General features: G+C 40.1%; 1 protein-coding gene across 1 annotated transcript; it reads right to left on the minus strand.

Moving 5' to 3' along the window:
• Window positions 1-827: 827 nt before the first annotated feature.
• On the minus strand, window positions 828-22,634 carry MEP1B (meprin A subunit beta). The gene is made up of 15 exons (XM_032859832.1): window positions 22,578-22,634; window positions 21,014-21,032; window positions 20,005-20,055; window positions 19,870-19,913; window positions 18,122-18,200; window positions 14,252-14,369; window positions 13,343-13,521; window positions 12,518-12,736; window positions 11,760-11,912; window positions 10,218-10,433; window positions 7,123-7,566; window positions 5,456-5,635; window positions 4,112-4,247; window positions 3,316-3,520; window positions 828-959 (listed from the first exon to the last, which is right to left on the minus strand). Exons 1-15 carry the CDS (start codon window positions 22,590-22,592, stop codon window positions 945-947), a joined length of 2,073 nt encoding a protein of 690 aa, XP_032715723.1. The 5' UTR covers window positions 22,593-22,634; the 3' UTR covers window positions 828-944.
• Between the last annotated feature and the right edge of the window lie 664 nt (window positions 22,635-23,298).

Genomic DNA, 23,298 nt, shown 5'->3' on the forward strand with positions numbered 1-23,298 from the left:
TGTGAGGCTAGATTTGCTTTGTATCCTTCAATGAAAATAACGTATCACAACAGACTGAATGCGGACACATATGGGAGAATTCAACTGTTTTCTATTAAGCCAGACGGTAAGGATTTGCAAAAAAGTATAAAGCGAATCTAAATTTTCTTGTTTTGAAAAACAGTTTTTTTCTTAAAAATATTATTTATGCTAACTAAACATTGGGCTTATTATTTATTAATTATTAAGAAATACATAGCTTTCCATTCTCCTGGTTTGAATTTCTAATAACATAAGTACTGACAAATGTGATATTCACAAGCAAAAGCCCTTTGGGTCCCTCCATCACTTGTAAGAATGTGGAGGCTCCTGAGACTGAGAGCTTGGAGAAGCACTGTTCTGGGAGTTAAAAGTTTTCTAGTTGATTGCAGTCACATGTTCAAACAAATTCTAAACCCAGCTCATGTTCTGAAGAGTCTGTGGAAGAAAACAAGAGAGTAGCCAGCTTTGGCCAGAGGGGCAACGTGTTCCCGGAGAGAGAGGGAGCTGTCCTACTACCCCTCCTTACACTGGCACGGGACCACACACACATGCTGAGACAGCATGTAGATCATTTCCACTGGGTGTTTCCAGTGGGTACTCAGGTGATCATTTGTGAGGCCACTGCCCTTGGCCCCCAAGGGAAGGATCAGTAATTTGGAAAGCTATCCCTAATTATTGTGCTACTTTTTATAGATGATATTATACTTCTCCAGGAGCCTGAATTGCTTCGCTTCTTTTAAAATCAAGAACACAAACATTTCAGCCATTAGACTTTCACCAAAAAATGATTTATAGTATATCCAGCTCTTTACAGAGAAGATCCATTTATAGGAGAACAAGGAAGTTGGAATAGATTCTAGGTGAAATCCATGATGAAGAATCCTTTTTAATTTCATTTGCTGGCCATGTTGTTGAGTTGATCTTCAAAATGCATGTTGCTAAAAGGGGAAAGAACAATTGATGATTTAATTTCTAAATTTAAAGACCATCATTTCAGTGAATCACAGTGTAGCAGTCTCATTTTTAAATGGGGTGCCATCAACAGGCTCCTGGCATCCCTGCCTGCTGCAGGGCTGCCCCAGCCGGGTCTCCACGAAGAAGCCCTGGCCTGTCTGGCTGGCCTAATTCAGATGCTACACCGTTACAACGAGCACACACTGCAGCCTCAGAAAGAAAGGCATTCTGATTTAAGACCTAAAGTAGATCTGGAGATTCTGTTTTCCGTGAATTAACTGTAGAAATGTTTAGACTGGAGGATATGTTAAGTTGATTTCTTGCTCTTGGGAATATGGCGGCTAGGGGTGTGTGTGCTTGCGTGTGTGCGGTTACTTAAAGGCCCTACCCTGTCCCTGATACTCTAATAATTCTTCTCTTTCTTGATTTAACTTCCTTCTTTCTCTCTCTTCTCTTTATCATTTTCTTTAACTCCTTCCAATATTGGCTTCATAAGTCAGCCCTTTTAATAGCGCGTATGTTTTCCAATTTCCAGAAGAATAACCTGGCAGTCCTGTCTATTCACTAATGTGTCCTCTCTTCCCTAACCACTACTCCAACCCTCAAGTGCACCCCTCTTGGCCCAGGGCACTGTGCTTGCAGGTACGACTTTTATCAGGTTGGCCTACCAGATCATTGGCCAGTCTGTCCTTTTTACTTTGAGTCATAAAGTAAACCAGAAATACTTGTTTGTTTGAAACAAACACAACAAAACACCTACATGCATTTTAAGTACTTTTCTAATAAGCTTGAGAAGTAACTGAGCCATGCTTTGTGATTAGCTGTAAATACTTCCTGTTGTTGAAGAAATGCAACAGCAGTGTATGCAAATAAAACTATTTGCTTTCTGCTCGTTATCATTGTCCATCTTCTGACTAACTTCATAAACAAATTTAGTGCCTCCATACCAGTTTGTCCACTTCAAAAAATTAGAATTGTAAAATATAGTATGTCTTGAATTGCCATTTTTCTTCAGAAAATATGTACTTGATTTAGTTAATTGCAGTATTTCTAGTTTCCAAGATACCCTCATTGGGCACATTTTTTCTTTAGTTTTGTGAGTCGTTTTCAGAAACTCTATTTTGAATGAAATAGACCTGGAAGAATTTTATAGCTTCACTTTTAAACAATGTTCATATTTGACGCCATTTTCCTTGGGCTCTTTCGTGTGTGAGACGAGAAGTCTGTGTGCTCTACTCCTGCATATGTAGTGGGTGCTGGCGTGCACTGCTTAGTCCTGCCCTTCAAAATAAAGGCTTTCTTGCCGGACATGCCCTTGCCACGAGGGACCTTCCCTCGCCCAATTGTCCACTCCCTCCCAGGGGGCAACTGCAATCCAATGGCTATGATGCTGGGAGTACATTGGCTTTGTCTAAATTCCGGAGAGTATCCCAGCTCTGTAGCAGGGCCAAGGCCTCAGCTGCAATGCCATCCCCATGTTCCGTGTACCCTCACTCTCTGCTCTATCTTCCCGTATTCCGTTACTCTGTGCTCCCAGGAGCACTCTCTCTGGGGAACCAGTCTCAAACAAGGTAGTTTCAAGAATCTATTGCCATTTTAGAGACCTTCTGAGACAAGACTTTAAACCCTCTACTTGAAAATCTTGCCTTAGAGTTAGTTACTGCACATGGAGCCAGATGGATTGGAACCTTTGTTAATGGAAAAGCCTCAAACAGGCCGGCACCCCCTTCCTACAATCCTGAGCTGAACCACCCCCAAAAGACCTTTAGAGCAAAAACTCTTATAGTTCACCTGTCCCCTCTATCAGGAAGGTTGGGGTTAGAGGCAAAATCACTTTTGCCCTTCAGAAGGGTCACAGACCCTCATCCTCAAAAAAGTGTACAACCATACACAATTTTGAATATAATTCCAGGAGAGTATGAACTCCTTCCCAAAAGCCCTCATGGACTCCAATTTAAGAACTATTGACCTGGGCGCCTCAGTGGTTAAAGCCTCTGCCTTCGGCTCAGGTCACCATCTCAGGGTCCTGGGATCAAGCACCACATCAGGCTCTCTGCTCGGCGGGGAGACTGCTTCCCCCCCTCTCTCTCTGCCTGCCTCTCTGCCTACTTGTGATCTCTGTCAGATAAATAAACAAATAAAATCTTAAAAAAAAAAAAACAACAAAAAAACAAAAAACTGTTGACCTTACATGAAGGTAATAGGAACTCATGGTTTCAAAGCTGTTATCCAGCATAGAAAATAAAGAGGTTCTTTTTTAAGCATATAAGAAAGTCCTAATTCCTCTTCATATGATTTCATCGATAGGATATGAATCGCCAAATATGAGACTCGACTTACATTTTCCAGAGATAAATCTGCTGTATTTGAACTTGTCCTTTTTTGATATTTCTTCCTGATGCAATAGATAGTGACAAGAGTGACTATCAGCATCAGGGCAAACATAGCAGCAGTGGAAGACGCAGCAATGACAATGGTGTCCTGGGTGGAGCCTCTCTTCTCACACCTCTTCCCCATGTACCACCAGTCTTCCCCTGACAGACACCTGCACATTGGAATGTGACCAGAGTTATGAGTTGATATTTCAGTCAACATTCAGGTCACTGATATATGGAACTCAACCAGATGGGAATGGTTAGACCAGCTCCAGGAGACCAAGCAAGGCCAGTGGAAAAGAAATGGGATTACTGCTCAAAACAGTGGCCCTAAGGTGGGAAAGGAAGGTGATGTAGATAATGGAGAAAATTAAGTTCTAATGTGTCAGTCTCTCCACATCCCCCCTGTACCCCTTGGCCGAGCTCATCCCAGAATGACAGAGGACTATCTCCATCTAGAAAACAAGGACAGTCCCACTTCACCACACCAGACTGTTGTGAGGACTTCATAAGACATATATCTCATGAGGACTTTTTCAAGCAATTCCAACATAATGTACTATTTCTTCATAAATAATTTTACCATTCTTCTGGCTACCCAAAGTCCCAAATGGAGAGCAAAAAATAAATATCCCATGAACGGCTTTGAGATGAGAACCAACGGACCATTCATGTATGTGATCAGTGTTTGACACTATAATATGGAAAGAATAAAATTTCTAACAAGAGAACGGGGAGATCTCGTCCAAGTGACCCCTTACCTGCACTCGGCTTTTCCATTCTGGACAATGCAGATGCCATCGTTCTCACATTTGAAGTTCATGCAAAGGTCATTGATGACAGAGGTCGGGCTTGGTGGGCTTGGCTGAACTTGTGTAGAATTAAGGTGGGAAATGTCTAAGGAGGGCAGAAGGAGCGTATGGATGGAAATCAGTTTGACTTTAGCATTTGGTCTTTAAGTTTCAAAACAGATGCTTAGATTTCACAGGCAGTAAAATAATAAGTCAAAATCTAAATGCAAATGGAAGCTGGGCCAGCCCATGGGGCTGTCACCTGAACTCCATGCTTGCCTGGGCCTAGGCTTGCCTGAGCTACAGGGGGCCCAACCCCTTAAAACCCACCCTCGAGGGACAGCAGTGCAAGGCAGTTGATGGATTTGCCCAAGGTCCCAGGTCTCTTGCTGGAGGGAGCAGGCCGGGAGATATTCGACACAAGCCACCGGGTCCCCCCAAACAACCAGGGCTCTATTCTTTGCCATGCATCTGCTGCTTCTCCTCCAACAGGGCTGAACTGAATTGATGAATATGGGACTTCTTCCCTGGTACAGAAGATGATCTTTCCCTCGACACAGTTATCCTTGAATAACTTTTTCCAAGAAGTATCATCTAGATTTCCTCTAATTGACATTGACATAAAAATTTCAAGAGTTTTAATTGCACCACCTTTCATCACAAACAAGATGCTGATTTACCGAGATGGAAGTGGGTCTTTCATAGTAAATGAGTTATAATGGTGCCACATAAAACATGGAAACTACCAGTATTCCTGGAAAATGTATTTATCAGCTGCCATGGGTAAGAAATTTTAAAAGGCAATAGATTAATACTACTACTGACAAAATATATGTGTGTGTGCTTATATAGGACACATAAAAATATACATGCATGCTTGTGTGCTCACATGTGCTCACATGCTTGTGTGCTCACATATACATATATGTGTATATATATATGTATATGTATTCAAAAAACACAATAAAGACAATTCATTTCCAGTTAATTTCATGTTCTTGTCTGATTTTCCTACTTCTGGAACCCCAGAGTGTAATTTTATGGTATGATAGCTATACTTTCACTTGTTTCTAAAGATTTCTGGTGTAAATTTTCCATGACTCCATGTGGTGGTAACTAAGTTATTTATCCTGGAATGGTCACTGTTTTCATTTACGTTATTTTCATATTGTTATTGATTCATACCAAAAAAAAAAAAAATCCCGCTAATGCCCATTTGCCCCATACCTGAAAGTGGAAGCCAGAAGAACACAGTAAATAATGGCCACGACAACAACAAAAATAGCTTATATACAACTCTTTTTACTGACATACCTTCCACTGTCAGTAGGATATAAACATCATCTCCTTTTATAAAATCTCTACTTTTCAGCCTCTTGTGGGTTATAAAGGCGCTGGTTCCATAGCCTTGACCTCTTCTAAACTGAGTTCCATTAGGGAAAAAAGCCACTGCTCCCACTTTGGAAGGCCTGTCCCAAAAATAGTTTCCATTATCTGAAAAAGCAATTTGTATTAATGGATTGTGTTTAGCTTCATCATAGCTTTTGGTGGTGGGAAAGAACAGGCAATGTGAAACACAATTAGGATAGAGCTCAAAATAATTAAATGATGCTATTGACCTGTGATGTATTCCCTGGCAAGTCACTGAAGCTTGTTCATTTATACTGTCCTGAAGAAAATGAGATTGCCTGGCAGGGGAGACCACATTCTGGAATTTGTGTGGAGACATACCAAACGTTTCCTAGGTAGGCTATCCCACCCATACTCACTGGCCAGTGTAGAAACTCCCCTGCCCATTAAAATCATTCCTTAGTGACCTTGAGTCATACACAGTCCTTTTAACTAAGTTAAATCAATAGGTTTCTGAGACTTTTTTTTTTTTAAAGTAATCTCTACAACATGGGGATCGAACTTACAACCACAAGATCAAGAGTCACATGCCCTATCGACTGAGCCAGCCAGGTGCCTGAGAGAGTTTTTTAAATACTAACATAAAACAGTTCATCTCATTGCTGAATTATTCACCTACCAGAGCAAAGCCCTTCAGGAAAAGAAGACAGAAGCACTGCTTCTGGGGAAAGGTGATGACCCACCCAACTTTGAGCCATTTTCAATGTCATTCAGGGAAATATGTTTGGGGGAAAAAAGTGAAGAAATTCTGAGCATCAAGTCCCCTGTTTGTGAATATTTTTTTTTACTATCAGATTAGTGGTTTCTCTTTTCCTGTGTCACTCAGGTCCATTTTTTTCATATATAGAATTCAAATTTGGCAATAATATTCACCTTGCCATAATTTCATTTTCTATTAGGTTCCCAGAGGACAAAGGATTGCTAAAATTAGAAATGTGATCATTTTGGGGGGAGGAGCCGTTCGTTTTTGAGACTGGGAAGATAGGGAATGATGTCACCATTGGCGAGTCCTCCTGAACTTTTCAATAAGAAGTTACAATCTCTTCTCAGAACCTTCCCAACACTCCAGAGCACCTACTCAACGTCTTCCTTCTCATCAGGAACCATCCCCTTCTATAAGAGCTGAATTGTGCTTGACAGCCCTGGTGGCAAGGGGGTGGTTATTATTACTGCCTGAGTGTTATGGCTGAGGACACTAGGGCTTCAAAAAACTATTTGCTCAGTATCGCATAGCTACTGAGAAGCAAATCTTGGATTTGAACCCAGGCATGCCAGACTCTAAAACCAACACTCCTTGAACAACTGTGAATTCACGTATGGTCTAGTGCCAGGAATAATGTCAGTGTCTTCTCTAATTTTCAGAGACATTCTCAACTCGCATTTCTGACAGTGTCCTGCCTAGGGGACTCTGCTCACAATTGCTGAAGCCCTTCTCCTCAATATCTTCTGTTCCTAAAATTTGGGGTTCAATACTGCCTATGTACCTGACCATGCAGTCTCTCATTCCCAAATCATCTGTCCCTCCTAGAGCAGTGATCATGCATTAGCAATAAAGAAAACGAGTCACAAACCGGTGGTCATAGATGGGTCTGTAGTTACACTCCGCTGATTGGACATACGCTGTCGAATGTCAGGATTTTGATCCAAGAGTGTCATCGTGGCTTGTTGCCAAGGACACGGCCATTGTAATTGATCATCATTGGCTCCAGAAATCAAGTGAAAATATATTCCTGCATTAGTTGAGTGGTTTAGATTCAAGTAAATCTGAAAGGCATAACCTTTAGAAGAATAAAATGGAGGGCTATAGAGAGTTCCACTTGAGCTGCCAATAAATTGTGTGAAATTCTTTATATGCCAGATATGATGAGGGCACCGTGTTTCCGAAAGATTGATGTCATCAAGAGACAAGCCACCCAATGATGCACCAGCGCCTCTGACCCCTCCAAACACCACTCTGAATTTGTTGGTCACTTTCAGTGTTACATGGTAAAGTTGCCAGCTCCCAGTGGGTATCTCTGTAAAAAAGACATTATTATTTCAAAGCAAAGGACTGAGAATCCAGTGCAAATCAACATTAGGCTTTTTAACCTTCATAGGACAAATGATCATCCTTGAGCTATTGACGCCTATAGTGTGGAGTGTGATCTGCTCTCCTCTCCAGCTCAGGCCCATTCCCTTCCAGGGAGTTCTGTGCTAAGAAGCTGCTCTCTGGAATATCTGGATGCTTATCTATTTGTTTCTCAGAAAGGTCACCCTTTCCCAGCAACGGGGGACCAAACAACCACATCTAACTTAGGAATATTCCATGCCCTATAAATGAGTTACCCCCCATTCCATGTTAGCTAAAGCCAATATCTGTGCTTATACCCAGGATTCCTATGAGATTCAGCCAAACCCTCATTTATAGTTGAATTGAAATACTTCCTTCACATGCAAAATTTTCAGTCAACGTTTTGGTAGTATTAAACAGGAATCCACCAAACCCCAGAAGGCCCACATTTACCATTTACTCCTTAGATCATTTACTAGTGACTCAATATTATAAATATATTATCTAATACTTGATACGATCATCTTTCTCCCCATCCTACACTTGCCCCTTCACCATCATCCCCTCCCCTAGCTAGCAGCCCAGGGTATGCTATCTTGTCTTACTTTCTTCTATCACATACCCAAATAAGAAGCAATATATTAAAAAAAAAAAAAAGTTCAGAATCCCCCAGGTAGAGAACAGGAATTCATGTCGAGCTAGTAGTTAGCACAATGACTTAAAACTTAAATATATCGGCACTTAATGTGAAACACAATTATGTGAGAATAAATTAGAACTATCCAAATTACAGAAAATACCAGTATCTGTGGGTAGACTCTAGACTGAACAAAACTCTTTCATGAAAGCTTCCGCTTCATTATGGTCAGCACTCTCCATTTAAAATCTGGACTCCTGGGGCACCTGGGTGGCTCAGTGGGTTAAAGCCTCTGCTTTCAGCTCGGGTCATGATCCCAGGGTCCTGGGATGGAGCCCCGCGTCGGGCTCTCTGTTTGGCAGGGAGCCTGCTTCTCCCCCTCTCTCTCTGCCTGCTTCTCTGCCTACTTGTGATCTCTCTCTGTCAAATAAATAAATAAAATCTTAAAATAAATAAATAAAATAAAATAAAATCTGGACTCCTAAGGAAGCTTCTGAAGTACCTTTTGTGCTACTGTTTATGGGAGGAAAATGATATGATATATAGCATAATGTAGATCGATTTTATAATAGGTTTTCATAATTCGTTCAAACCAAGTGGTCGATACACAGAGCAGACAGTAATAGGCAGCAGGGAAATTTCTTAACCATCTGCTTTCATAAGCTGGTCAGTGTGACCCACCTCTTGGACACAAGATTGGAATGGAGTGTTGCCCTCCCTCCACTCAGGAATTGCTCCAGAAGTTGCAACTTAACCCAAATCGTAACAGTTATAATTCTACACTGGGATTTTTTTTTTTAAGCTAGATATTAGAGGAAGAGTCCTTTTCCCAGTTTGATGGCACATTTGATAATATGTAAGCTGGGAAGTGAAATATCCAAAGCCCCATTTCTGAGGACAAAACCCATCTGAGATAACAAGAGAGGTCCCTGACCATGTTCAGGGATAGGTCCAGCCCTGCCTGAGGCCAGTTCCTCCTTCGTCCATCCCACAGTCTCTTTACATTGAACCAGTAACTTCCCATTTTGCCTAAACTAGTTTTCCTTATGTTTATTTATTTTTTTATTAACATATAATGCATTATTTGGGTACAGGTCTGTGATTCATCAGTCTTAGACAATTCACAGCACTCACCATAGCACATACCCTCCTCAATGTCCATCACCCAGCCACTCCTCTACCCTCCCACGTCCCAGCAACCCTGTTTGTTTCCTGAGATTAAGAGTCTCTTATGGTTTGTCTCCCTCCCCAGCCCTATCTTGTTTCATTCCCCCCCTTCCCCCCATGAACACCCTCCCTGCCTCTCAAATTCCTCATATCAGATTTCTCTGAAATCATATGATAATTGTCTTTCTCTGACTGACTTATTTCGCTCAGTATAACACCCTCTAGTTCCATCCATGTCATTGTAAATGGCAAGATTTTGGTTTTTGATGGCTGCATAGTATTCCATTGTAGATATGTACATCACATCTTCTTTACCCATTCATCTGTTGATGGACATCTAGGTTCTTTCCATAGTTTGGCTATTGTGGACATTGCTGCTATAAACATTTGGGGCACGTGTCCCCTTTGGATCACTTACATTTGTATCTTTAGGGTAAATACCCAGTAATGAGATTGGGGGGTCATAGGGTAGCTCTATTTTCAACTTTTTGAGGGAACTCCATTCCTTATTTTTTTTTAAGATTTTTTTTTTATTTATTTGAGAGAGAGCAAGTGGAGGGAGGGCTAGAGAGAGAATCTCAGCAGACTCCCCACTGTGTGTGGAGCCTAATGTGGGGCTTGATCCCATGACCCATGAGACCACAACCTGAGCCAAAAACCAAGAGCCAGATCCTCAACTGACTTACACCACCCAGGCACCCCTCCCTCATATTTTTATTACTTGCCAAGAACTGACCTCCTCAGGGCCACAGACTGAAAGAGTTAAGATGATCTCACTCTGAACCGAGACAATAAGAACGTTGACATTGTACCTTTTATTTCTTTCACAAGCGTCAAAGTACCAGTCACATGGTCGGCAGAATACTCCCTGGTGTAGATATTCAGCTGATCATTTTCACTTCCGCTGTTGTATAAATAAAACTGCAAGCACTGATATCCTCTTTTAGGGTAGAATATTCGACTTTCCAACATAGCTGTGGCCCCCACGCTTACAGAGCTACTGTTGAAATGCATGAAGAAACCAGAACCTGTTCAGAAAACAAAAGCAGAATTGACAAAGCAGATACGAGATACAGGCAGGCGTGTCTTGCAGGCTCATGAGTGCCACTTAGTACCCACTGTGTGCAGAGCACTGTGCTGAGCATTTAAATACAGGTCCATGAGTAGGCAGTTGATAAAAGAGAACTTAGTCCATGTTTTCCTTCCTATAGCTTTCAAAATCAGAAAAAAGCATCACCTTCTTGGTCTTGTCTCTCTCTGTCTCTCTCTCTCATCTTCTCCCTCCCTCCTCTCCTTCCTCCTTCCTTCTGGCCTATGGAGGACCACTATCCACTATCCAAATTTGCATTTATAACAAAAGGGTATTTTTATTGACATGTATTTGACACAGAGCATTGTGTAGATCTAACATGTACAACATGCTAATTCGATACATTTATATACTGTAATATGATTGTCACTGTAGCAATAATTAGTAACTTCTCAACATGTCACATAATTGTCATTTCTTTTTTTTGTGTGGTTGGAATAATTAAGTTCTAGTCTCTCAATAAGTTTAGTGATTAGAATACAGTATTGCTGTCCATATTCCCTGCACGGTGCCTTAGATCTCCAGGGCTTTCCTACTACTCATTGTAAGTCTGTACCCTTAACATCTGCCCTCCAGCACCCCCAACCCCTCCAAAAAAGGAAAATAAAAGGAAAAGTACTCATTACTGTTAGTGACCCCAACCACTGCCTAGACCAGCTGAGCGCTCTTGCAATGACCCTGAGTTCTAAAGTCTAGTCTTACAGCTTTGTTGCCAGGAATGAGCAAATAAATAAAAATGAACTACTTGTAGCCAAATAAATGACTGTTTAATTTAAAACAAAATTATGATGGAAAAGTATACTCATCTGAATAAAATCAAATTATACTTTGTCTCTTCATTTTCAGGATTTTTATAATAGGAGCGTGTAATCACAACCAGCTGAAATTCTGAAACTGAATAATTCACAGCCCTGTGCTGTTCACTGGGAAGTCTCTTGTATCTCGTGAGCTTTGAGAAAACAACCAGGCTATGCTGGAGATAAGAGCCCTTCCAGGAGGTACAGTCCCTTTCTGCTGTGGGCATAGACAGAAAGAGGCCTCACAGAGCCCAGCTCTGACTCACCAGAAGAAGAAAAAAGTCAGGAGGAAAGGCAAAGAAATGAACCATGTCCTTATAGGCACTGGACTCTTTCCTTAGTAGCAACTGAATGGGTTATCATTAACAATTCTGGTAGAAATCGGAGATAAAATCCCAGTCTTTCATAGCAAAGGAAAATGCTGGGCCCGCCAAATGTAAAATCCAGAAGTATCTCCCTCATGTTACCTTTGCACTGGCCCATGCTGGAGTGATCGCTCTCTGGCCCCCTGGGAACCTGGGACACCCATTGCCAGTCAGCATTATCGTCGGAACTTTGAATCATACCACACACATTTTCCAGTTCAAAATTGCATGAGTCCATAAAGCTCAGGGAAGTGGCTACAGAAGCAAAACAACAATTATTGACACTCCTCCAACATGATAATCCAAGTGATAAAAACGGAGTTTGGACGGAAGTCCTGGGAATGCCAAGATGGCATTAAATACCAGGATGAGACTTCACTCATTCTGGGGGTTGAAGACCTCTCGATAGCTCCAAAACCAAGGAACTGATCAATGCTGTTTATCTGAATACTATCTGCCCCAAGACATTTTTCTTTAACTATCTAATGTATGGGAACCTCAGTCTACATTCCTCTAATTATCCAGATTATTCAACTGCAGCGCGGATTATTTGATCCCGTCTGTATGACGTCTCCTCATTAAAAAATCGACACAGGGCACGTTACTATAGGACCCAATTTCTGTTTAGATCTGAAGGCCAGAACTTTTGAGAAAAAAAATGAGGCTTCCAAGGTGTGAATTTGGGATTTAGGTGACTTTTTTTTTTCTTTTTTAAATATCAAACTTCAACTATAAACCATCAAACAACTATCAAACCATCATTTCAGAAAAGCCATCGATGCTTCGCAAAATGGCGCAGCGCGTAATCTTCCCCACATGCAGAGAAACAGGGAAGGCATTTCAAAGAACCTGCCACATACTGCAGTTATAAAGCCGATTCAACTTCAAGAGATCAGAGTCACTGAAATCCATTCGTTGGCCGATCACATCCATGAAGTCTGAGATCCTTGTGACAATTGTTGGTTCTGTTCCATTTTGGAAAGCAGTCTTGCTGTAGTGCATTACAGAGGTATAATCATAGGGAACATTCAAGGAGTCTGATACTTGGTCATTGTAGGTGTTAAAATTGTGCTCTTTGCCTAAATGACAAATTTGAAAAGATCTTTAATTACTTGACGCCCACAACATTTAGCTTACCTTCTTCTAAGTTTCCGTTACTGCCCAACGTTGGACGTTAGCATTTAGCGTAAGATTGGAAGAACTGCTAATAGAAAGGTAGATTCTCAAAGGTGGGGCGGAGACAGAATCAGTGGCAGGTGCTGACGGGAGGATGAGGGCACCCGACGTAGATGGAGATGGAGGTTAGAGGACTTTGAGAGGTGTGGTGGGGAGGCACCTGGGAATGATAGCCCAGACAGGAGTCATCAGAAGGAACTGACGTAGTCGGCAATTTCCTGGTTACTGGAACATGTGTGCAAGTAATACGGTACGCAAGTATCTGTATTGTATTTGTATCATCTAGAGAAGATACCTAGCTGCTTAGCATCACACTAATGGGCAATGGATTGCAACTTGAAATGGGATGATTTCGTGGAAATAGTGAGGTAGATCTGATCTCCAAAGCTTACAGAAGTAAAACATCAAGACATCGGTTTTTTCATTATTAACAGTTGGCAGGAGACGGCACATGCTTGGAAATTGTTTTTAACAGGAAAAAAAAAAGTAAGAAAACAAAGGAAATGTACCTGACTGAATTCTGTCCCACCTTATCCTGACATAGTCATCCCGGTCAGAACGAGACTGCTCGTGCCAGAATCCCAGCGCGTGGAGGAACTCGTGTTGGACTGTGGCGATTCTGTCACAGTTGGCCCCAATGGAGAGTTGTTGCTTCCCCATGTGCCTGTTTCCCACTGAAGACCAGCAGCTTACAGGAGAGTTCACAGGGCAGGGAGAAAGGGTGTTCTCATGATGTCTCAGGCCAGAATCCCCGGTACCCAGGACACTCAGTTACCCACCTAGATCCTCCACTCCTCTATCAGGGCACTGCATTTCTCTCCTAACCCTGCCGACCTATGAGAAACCTTACAGACCAGATGACGTTCGGAGATCTGGCTCTGACACTATTACAGAGGAGCAAGTCATCCCCCAATCAACCTGCTAGTCCTGATCTTGAGCTGGAAATTTCTAACTGTTCCACAGTGTCCTTGGTATATGGAAGACCGCTAATAAGGTTTTACAGGGGCAGCAACCACATGGAGTTTCTGAGCTTCGGACAAGAGACACTGTCCGTTTAACTCAAGTAGGAAGGGTAGTTAGGTTAAAATAAATTGAAATGCACGTGTGTGCACACATACACACAGGCACCCACACACGTGTTTTACTGGAAGAGGGAAAGAAGGAGGGTATAAGCTACAAACAGCTGACGTTCCCTGACTTGTGGGATGGACAGCCTCCCTGTCTTAATATAGTTGCATGTATGAAAATACCATTTTTATAGCTAAGGACACTAAATGCAGTCTGTCTTTTACTCTCCAGCAAACAGCTAAGGAAGCCTCCCTATCCACCTCAAGATGAGGGCCTAGGGCAATTGCTGTGATGGGTCACAGCTGCAACGTTCTCACTTGACCCCTAGAAAGACAAACTCTCCACCTTACCCACTGCCCTTGAACACTGATATATAGTTAGCTTCTCCAGCCCAGGGCTTGAAGTCAATGCATGTTTTTAGGCGATAGCGTTCAAATGCATTAAGGATAACTCCCTTTGCGTTCATTTCTGATGGAAGAAAACCAACAAAAAAATACACATATTAAAATTATTCACCATTGAACAATTCACCATGGAAACAGGATGTGCAATATATTATATATCATGAGATTCATGATATATGAATGTGTTAGTGTTTTATTTTTACCAAATTTTGTATTCTATACAAATTAAGTATGTATTATATGCAAGTATTTTATTATTCTTCAGCTCCCTGATTTTGCCCCATTTTTATTTCTCTGGAACCTTTAGAGAGTACATTTCAGAACAACAAAAAAGACATTTCCTTATCTCAAAGAATAGATACCTTGGATCACAGGCAGCCAAAATGAACACTCACTGTCACAGGTTTCATCAGAGAAAACTACAGTATATATTTAAAGCCCCACTGCAGAGCTTTTAATTTGAGGACCTTGAGATGGGAGATCCATGAAAATGCTGAAATTTATGTGAAGTATCTGTATCTGTATTTATATCATCTCATCTATGTCTGTTCTGTATCTATATCAACTACCATCTATATCAGTCTATATCTACATCAATGAATGTGTTTCCTGGGGAGACTATTCATGAGCTTCTCAAGTGTGTTCAGAGCCCAAATTAGGGTTAAGAACTATTGCTTCGGGGGTGCCTGGGTGGCTCAGGTTATGATCTCAGGGTCCCAGGATCTAGCCCCACATCAGGTCCCTGAGCAGGGACCCTGCTTCTCCCTCTCCCTCTGCTCCTCTCTCTCTCTCTCTCTCTCTCTCTCTGTGTCAAATAAATAAAATATTTTAAAGGGAAGAAAGATCCATTGTTTCAGAATGAAGAGGGATACTAACTGGTTGGATAGATACAGAACTCAAAAAAGTCAGAGGCATGAAAGCAACAAAGACATTCAGGAAAAGAAGCTCAAGGGTTACCCCTTTCATGGGAGCTGCATCTAGCAGCAGGTAATACCTGAAGTGTAAGAGAAAAAACTAGAGCAGAATTTAGTATGTTGATAATTCAATATGGTTAATATATTTCTGGAAAGCCAGAAATCACTCCCAGTGAACCCTTCATACCTATTTACTAACCCTTCATAGGTATTTTCTCTTGCTACCTGTAAAAGGGGCCTTGCTTAGTGACTTCCTTGGAGTCATTTGGAGTAGGTCTAAATTTCAGAAATGTGAGGAAATACTCTTCTCACTTGGAGCACAGAGAGCAAGTTCAAGGCCACAATATTAAACAGAGGTAAAGGACTTCCTAAGTAAGAAAGAATCAAAATCATAGAATAAAAAAATGACCTATAAAAATTTGAAGATTAATTACATTATAAAACTAATGCAAAATGATGCTATAATATTAAGTAGAAAAAAGAAGATCAAAAAATTTAAACAGACACACCAGCTGGCTTAGTTGGTAGAACATGCAACTCTTCATCTTGGGATTGTGAGTTCAGCCCCACACTGGGTGTAGGGCTTACTTTAAAACAAACAAATAAATAAATAATAAACAAAACAACTTAAAAAAATTTAAAACACTATAGCTATCCCCATGTAAAAATGAACACAGTTTGGATGGTAAGATTTGGACTGAATTTTTTTATCCAATATGTTTGATTTTTATATGTGTATCAATTTATTTTTTAATTTTTATTTTTTAATCTTTTCTTGGCTTTTTCTGTCTACTCTTGGTTTTTCGTCTATGTTTCTGGCCAGTCCTACCTTCTCAATAACTTCTATTAGATCTTCCATCTGCATCAATTCTAGAAAGTTGTCCTCCTGAGCTGAATTCTAATCTTGGCCATCTTTCCCCTCAATACCACCTTATTGGGCCACTCAATAAGAGCCAGTTATCTAAGGAGCACCTGTTATATGCAGGGCATTGTACAAGGTGCTCATCCATGCCCATGGCTTCAACCATCTCCCACAGCCTAATAACACCCAAATGCTCTCTATCTTTAATGACCAGGCCATACACCTATTTATATGATCTCTCCACCACAGTGGGCCTGATACATCTCAAACCCTACATGCAAAATGCTAATTTCCACCACACTTCTCTATTCCACCCTCTTCAAGACTTATTTCCCATCTTGATAAAGGCACCATCCACCCAACTGTCTAAGACTGAATCCTGGGCCCCAGGAACTCTTTATCTAGACCCACCTTCTTCTTGACCTCTTGCAATCAATCACCAAATCTAACAATTGCTTCCTAAATCTCCTTAGAATTGTCCATTCTTATCTATCCTCACTGAGGGAGTCTTGGTTCAGAAACTGTGTCTTTCCCTGAGTTTCTTCTATAGTATCCTCATTGGTCTCCTTACTTTCTTTTTGCCCCACTTATGCTGTATCTTCTACACGGAAACTAGCATGATCACAACCTCACATCCAGGTTAAAACTGTTGGAGGCTCCAAATCACCATCATTAGGCACACCAAGTTCTTTAACAAGGGAAACACTCCCCAATTCCAATCTACATTCCAGTTAAGGGTCTTCTTTCCTCACGCCTTTGCATGGTGACCCATCTGCCTAGAGCACCCTTCCCCTGCCACCAGCTTGCATGATCACTTTCTGCAAATTGCAAAGAAGCACCTCATCTGGGCAGATGCTCCAAGTGTTGACTTGGCAGGTAGATAAGTAGCACTTCATGCAAAATAGGAAATGTCGGTTGATGGACAAAATGCAAACTTGATTTCAGTACCAATTTACCCCCTCCCAGGCACCAATGTATTACATACAACTTGCATAATTTTCATGGCAACTCCACTGCACAGTGTCAACTGCTTCCTGATGTATATGCCTTTATATCTAGGTTGAGTTCAATGCCCCTCCAAAGAGCTCCCTAGCTTTTGAACATATCACTAAGCAAAATGTTTATTCCACTCTATTATAATTAACTGCTGGCATATCTGAATCTCCACTGAAATGTATGAACTTTAGGGAAAGTTTTCCAAAAAAGCAGTTCCCAAAGCGATTCTGGTAACTGGCACCATAAATAAAATGAGGACCATGTTTAGAGTTCTCCATTACAATTAAATTTCTTCTACAGAAAAGTTTTCTTTCATTTTGGATTGGATTCTTCTGACTTTTTAGTATTGAAATACTCTTTATTTTATGAAAAGATGATAAAGATAATGGTTCTTGTAGCTGTGTAAGTTCCTGACTTGGCAAAATAAAATGTTGGTAAAACAATGCCAAGTCCTAAAGTTTTCTATGTTTGTTTATTGTTTTTAACTCATGTAAAATATGAACATATGAGAAACCACTGTTTTCAAATAAAGTCTACCTCCCTGATCTTTATGTCCCCAGAACCCAATACAGAGTATGCTCTCCATAAATGTCAGTTACATTAATCCCTTTCTTGGTCAGAATTCTGCAACTATTTCAGACAAAATCATTTAGGTTCTTTTCATTGTTCATTTTGTGTAAATTTTTATAAGAAAATGTTCATGGCCTCATAAAGCAACAAACAAACACTTCAAGACCATATGGGCCTACCCTTAAAAATACTGTGATTATAGGGCACCTGGGTGGCTCAGTCTTTTGGGCATCGGCCTTCAGCTCAGGTCATGATCCCAGGGTCCTGGGATCAAGCCCCACAACTCTCTCTCCCTCAGTCTGCCAATCTCCCTGCTTGTGCTCTCTCTCTCTCTCTCTCTGTCAAATGAATGGATAAAATCTGAAAGAAAGAAACAAAGAAAGAAGAAAGGGAGGAAGGGAGAGAGAAAAATACTGTGACTATATTCTGTCAGGAACATATATCAGTTACACATACTCCAAGGTATATACTAACCCAAGCTATCTTCTAGAACATATGGAATAGTATGAGGCCATCTGTATTTTTCTCCAATGATAGAATTTCTATCTTGTGCCTGTCAAAAATAAATGTGAAGGGTTAATTCATTGAATCAGGCAAAAACTTAGGAAACAACAAATAGTTAATCTATAAATAAATGAAATTTAAAATGTAAGAAAATAAGTTTAAAATGTAAGAAAACAAAATAATTTCATAGTAGTGAATGGTTGCTCTGATTCTGAGGTGGGAATAACACTTCTTTTATTCTAATCTGTTTTGAGGACAGTAGCCTCATGAATTAGGAAAGAAAAGAGATGAGATAAGAGAGAAGGGGAAGAGATGGAAGGACAGAGAGGCAGGATTTAAATTACACGGGTCTTGAAGGCTGTGGGTAAATTTGGATATTATTCCAAATGCAGTAAGAAGCTGTTGAAGAGTTTTGTTGTGTGTTTTTTTATAAGATTTTATCTATTTATTTGAAATAAAGAGAGATAGCAGGAGCAGGAGAGCAGAGGGAGAGGGAAAAGCAGTCTCCCCACTGAGCAGGGAGCTCGATGTGGGACACAATCCCAGGACCCGGGGATCATGACCTAAGCCAAAGGCAGATGCTTAACCGACTGAACCACCCTCCTGAAGAGGTTCAAGACAGGAAGTGAAATGGTGTTATTGCCTGTTTAAAAGACCACTTTGTTGTGGGCGGGGTGTGGGAGGTGGGGACCGGGACAGGGTGGAAAAGATTACAGGGGAGCAATATTTGAAATAGACAAATTAGGAGAAAAGTGGGTTATTCAGAGCATGTGTGGCAGACAGAAATGACAGAACTTGCTAATGTATCAAATGCTGGGTGAGAGAAAGGGCAGAAGCAAAGGTGAGTCCTGGAGTTTTTACTTATTTGGGGGAGTAGGTTCATGCCTTTGCTAAAAGGGAAAATCTGGAAGGAGAAGTTTGCATGAAAAATCTGAGTTCACATTAGGACACCTTACATTTGAGGCACCTCATAGGCATGGAAATGGAACTGGCAAATTGGAATTGACAAATTGGCAGCTGGATAGACCAGTCTGGAGTGCAACGGAAGGAATGGATGAGAGCCACACACTTGGAGTCATCAGCATAAAGATGACATGTCAAGCTCTGGCACAAGGTGAGATCAAGAAGGAGTGCAGATAGACAGAGCCCAGGACCAACCATTAGATACCACAGCTCTGCTTCTTCTGTTGAAGTTCCCCGTGGGGGTTTGATTTAAACTGTCTGTAAGGTACCTATGTTCATCTGTGTGCCATACACTCTTCATGCATAGATGGGTTTACCTGGCAACATTGTCGTTAGCTGTCAAGATAGAAGTCACAAAATCTATCTTTTATGGTAAAACCCTTATTCATTGATGATGTTTACAAATTCAGGTTAGCTTTGTTTCAACTAGATTAAATCAGTGAGGTTCTATTTAAAAATGAAAACATCATATTGTTCCAATAATGAAAGCCCATCAGATCAATAAGACCAAGGCGCACATGGTGAGGGATGGTGGCGTTGACAACACAGAAATCTGAGAAATGGCTGATGAAGGCACCGTTATGGGAGTCCCTCAGAGTATAATGTTTTCATTGAATACATCTGTCACCATGATGATGCACCCTTAGAGATAGCTGGGCTTAACAAAGTCCATGCTGTCTAATCATTCTCAGATACTCTGTATTTTGGTTTGCAGTAATTAACAGAAGATTCTTCCTTGCTATGTTTCAACTTACCCCATCAAGTCTAATGTCTCCCTCAAAAAGATCCAGTCCCAAATCTAAGAGGGAAGATTAAAAATTCATGTTAGCAAACTGGATTCAAACTCTCCACTTCATAAAAATGTAAAAAAAAAAAAAAAACCTACAAACCTTCATTGATATCAAATATATCTTGATCGAGTCCACCATCTACATCTTTAACTAAAGGAACAACAACAACAAAAAAAAAACACCACATTGAATATTATGCTTATGAAAAAAGACAATCTTCATCAATTACCAAATTAAAAGTAAGTTTCTTTTCCCTCAGAACCTACTAGGTTCTGATTCAATGTACATTGACTGATTGATTTACTGAGAACAGGTTCTGATTCACTATACATTGATTGATTGATTGATTGATTAACTGAGAACCCTCCATGAGCAAGGCTTGGGACTATAGGGCTTTTGCATATGTGCTTTTGTCCTATCCATGTCCCTTGAATTCCAGATCTCCAGGAGTAAGAAATTGGTCACTCTATATAATATTAAACTTAATTTTAAAGACTAGACTAGATGATTAAATTAAATAGGAAGCAAATGTTTAAATTAGGTCAAACCAGTCCAATCTGCCCAATATATCCCTTGCTAGTAATAAACCTTGGAACTCTCAAGCAGAATTCCTAATTTAAATTTGAATTACTCTTTTAAATTACAAAGGAATGGGTAATAAAGCCAAATCTCTAAGTGTACAACAGAAGAGGATGGTCATCAGGTCTATCTGAGTTTATACAAAATAGCAAAAGTAATAATAGCAAGCATTGATGGTATGCCTTGTGTCAGTCACTGTGTTTGCTATATCACCATTTTTTATTTTATTTTATTTTATTTTTTTATTTATTTATTTTATTTTATTTTCATTGTTCATTTTGTGTAAATTTTCACCATTTATTTTCTGCTGAGTATGTGGAATCTTGGAACAGGAACAATAAAGCATTTCTCAATAAATCGAAAGAAGGCAGTGTTTGATTAAAGTTCAAAGCAGTTATAAAATTATGCATATGCAATTATGCATTGTGCTTCTCATTAAATGTGTCTTGAGTTTTTCTGTTCTGTTGTTCTATTATCCATATAACTTTCTTTTACTATGACTTAGAGCGAAAACTCAAAATAGACTCACCAAAGTTGTCTTGAGTTGGCTGAGAAACAAACACATAAAAAAAGGCATTATTATGACACCCATGACATAAATTACCTTCTTCCAATTTATATCTAGCAATTTGTGGAGGTTTTTTTCATTAATATTATGGATTTCTTTCTGGCTTATATCCAAGATAGTTAATTTGGAGTCTAAAATAACTTTTTGAGGAAAGGGTCTTCTTATTTCATATAAAAAAATGAAACTGCCTGTGATATTAATTTGAAGGTGAAAGAGACAAGAAACCAACTTCACAGATTGAAAAGAAGGCAGAACATAAGACTCTGTCCCTCAGATAAGCTTTCACCTTAAACATGATTCTCTAGAGGATTCATGGAGCAATGTTTGAAAAACTTAATAATTTATCCCCATCGTTGAAATATTATTGTAATTTATAACAATCCCTTCTAAAGAAATCTTATGGAAGACTTCATTAATCATGTTTTACTTTCACATTTTTCTCAAGACTCTGCTTTCAAAGACAATACCAAATGTTTAAGGAAAAAAATCAGTGGCTATACTTTGCAATTAAAAAAAAAACTTAAAAAAAACTTCTGAAAATTAGTTCTACAAGTGACCACATGAAAACCCAGAATACATGCCCAGTAGAAGAACTTATGTAAACCTGAGAAATGTCTTAGTGGAGTCTAGTGAAAAAGTTCATGGCACTGGAAGGTAGTAGGTTTGGGTTATATTCCGGGTTCTGCCAACTCAGAGCAAGTCAGTTCACCTTCCCGAAACTCAAGACTGTCTATAAAACAGGTTAATATGGCTTACATATTCTAATACCAGAATCCTATGGACTGTTTCACAAGCAGTGGGAATGAACTGATTGGATAGGTTACCCTTCTTTTTGATATTAAGAAGTGCCTTATTTGTCTCACATGTTAGTCACACATAGGCACACTCACAGAGAAATACCAATACACCTACTCAAAAAGTATGCATAAGTGAAATTTTAATGTGTCTTAAATGGTATCTCTTGTTCTCGATGCTGTAGATGCCATTTACAGAATGTCAACTGAATATAATCACTTATTTGTAAATCACAACTAAAGCTTTTCCCCTAGGCATTTGAAACTCCATAAAACCCTGAGTTGGTCTGTACAAACTACCTGTCACTGTAGCAAGATGGGTTGAGACTGACAAAGAAACAGATGAGAAACCCAATGCTACAAAACCAAGTGTTTGCTTTGCCGGTGACATTCGTCATTCACTCCGTTCGAGTCTCACGTCACTGTAACAGCAATATGCATTTCACTCAGCAGTAAAATCGGAATGGCTGTCACATTTCGCATTTTCCACATTATCAAAAGAAAATTTGTTACGCAAAAATGAAACTGAAAGAAATGTGTACTTTATGTCAATATCTCTGACTCTTTCTATGGGGGGGGGCTTCTCACTCCCTCTTAACCTGCTTGCCCCTGCTGGCCCCAGAGAAACACTCATTTCATTACCATTTTGAAATTCTTAAAAAACAAGAAACAAACAAGCAGGCCATTGGCCCCCAATTTTTCTAATTGTTTTCCAAACATCGTTTCCTTACCAAGCCAGGAACCATGAGCAGAACAGCAGAGAACAGAAAGCAAGGCAGGAACCATGAATCCATGTTATCACCTCCAGTTGAAGCCGCAAACTAGGAAAGTCAGAATATCATTTACTTTTTAAAAGGCAAACATCATAACTTCTAGCCTTTGATCTCAATGATCCATCTTGCAGGTCAGCTTACCGTGGTAGGAGTACCTACAATCAAAGTGTTAAAGTCCAGTATCCTGAATACAGCCCTAAGAGGAGTTGGTTGGCCTTTTTTTTATTTTTCAGGTCAACATTCGGTATCCAAGTGCCTGGCGGACACCTGATATTGAAGTAAGTTCTCTAATATATACAGACTTGCCCCCAGGATTATTAACGGCCACTCAGGCAAAAGAAAATACCAAATTAATTTTTAATCTCAATCTTTCAAACAGTAACATTTTTTTAAAAAGATTTCATTTATTTATTTGAGAGCGAGAAACAGACGCAAGCAAGCAGGGAGGGGCAGGTGGCAAGGGCAGAGGGTCTTGACCCAGGACTCGGCTCACAACCTGAGCCACACAGCTGCCCCTCAAACAGTAACATTTGTGAAGCTCCTCCTGTTCATTGAACCCTGTGCTGCCTCCATATACCCAGTCGTGACCATGGCTCTTCTTCATTCGTTCATTTAATCAAAAATTCATTGAGTTACAAAATCCACTTATGTGCTAGAAATCCGACATATTTGATAATTA

This window comes from Lontra canadensis, unplaced genomic scaffold (genome assembly GCF_010015895.1).
Source record: "Lontra canadensis isolate GAN:19392208 unplaced genomic scaffold, GSC_riverotter_1.0 scaffold17, whole genome shotgun sequence".
Lineage (NCBI taxonomy): Eukaryota > Metazoa > Chordata > Mammalia > Carnivora > Mustelidae > Lontra > Lontra canadensis.

Bases quoted from the DNA above. Each gene is read 5' to 3' on its own strand.
- MEP1B (XM_032859832.1), bottom strand. The intron at 19,914-20,004 runs GTTTGTAGGTTT...CTTCCCTCTTAG, and splicing joins TATATTTGATATCAATGAAG to ATTTGGGACTGGATCTTTTT. The intron at 13,522-14,251 runs GTAAGGTGGAGA...CTCTCCTGTAAG, and splicing joins TCAGTGTTCAAGGGCAGTGG to CTGCTGGTCTTCAGTGGGAA.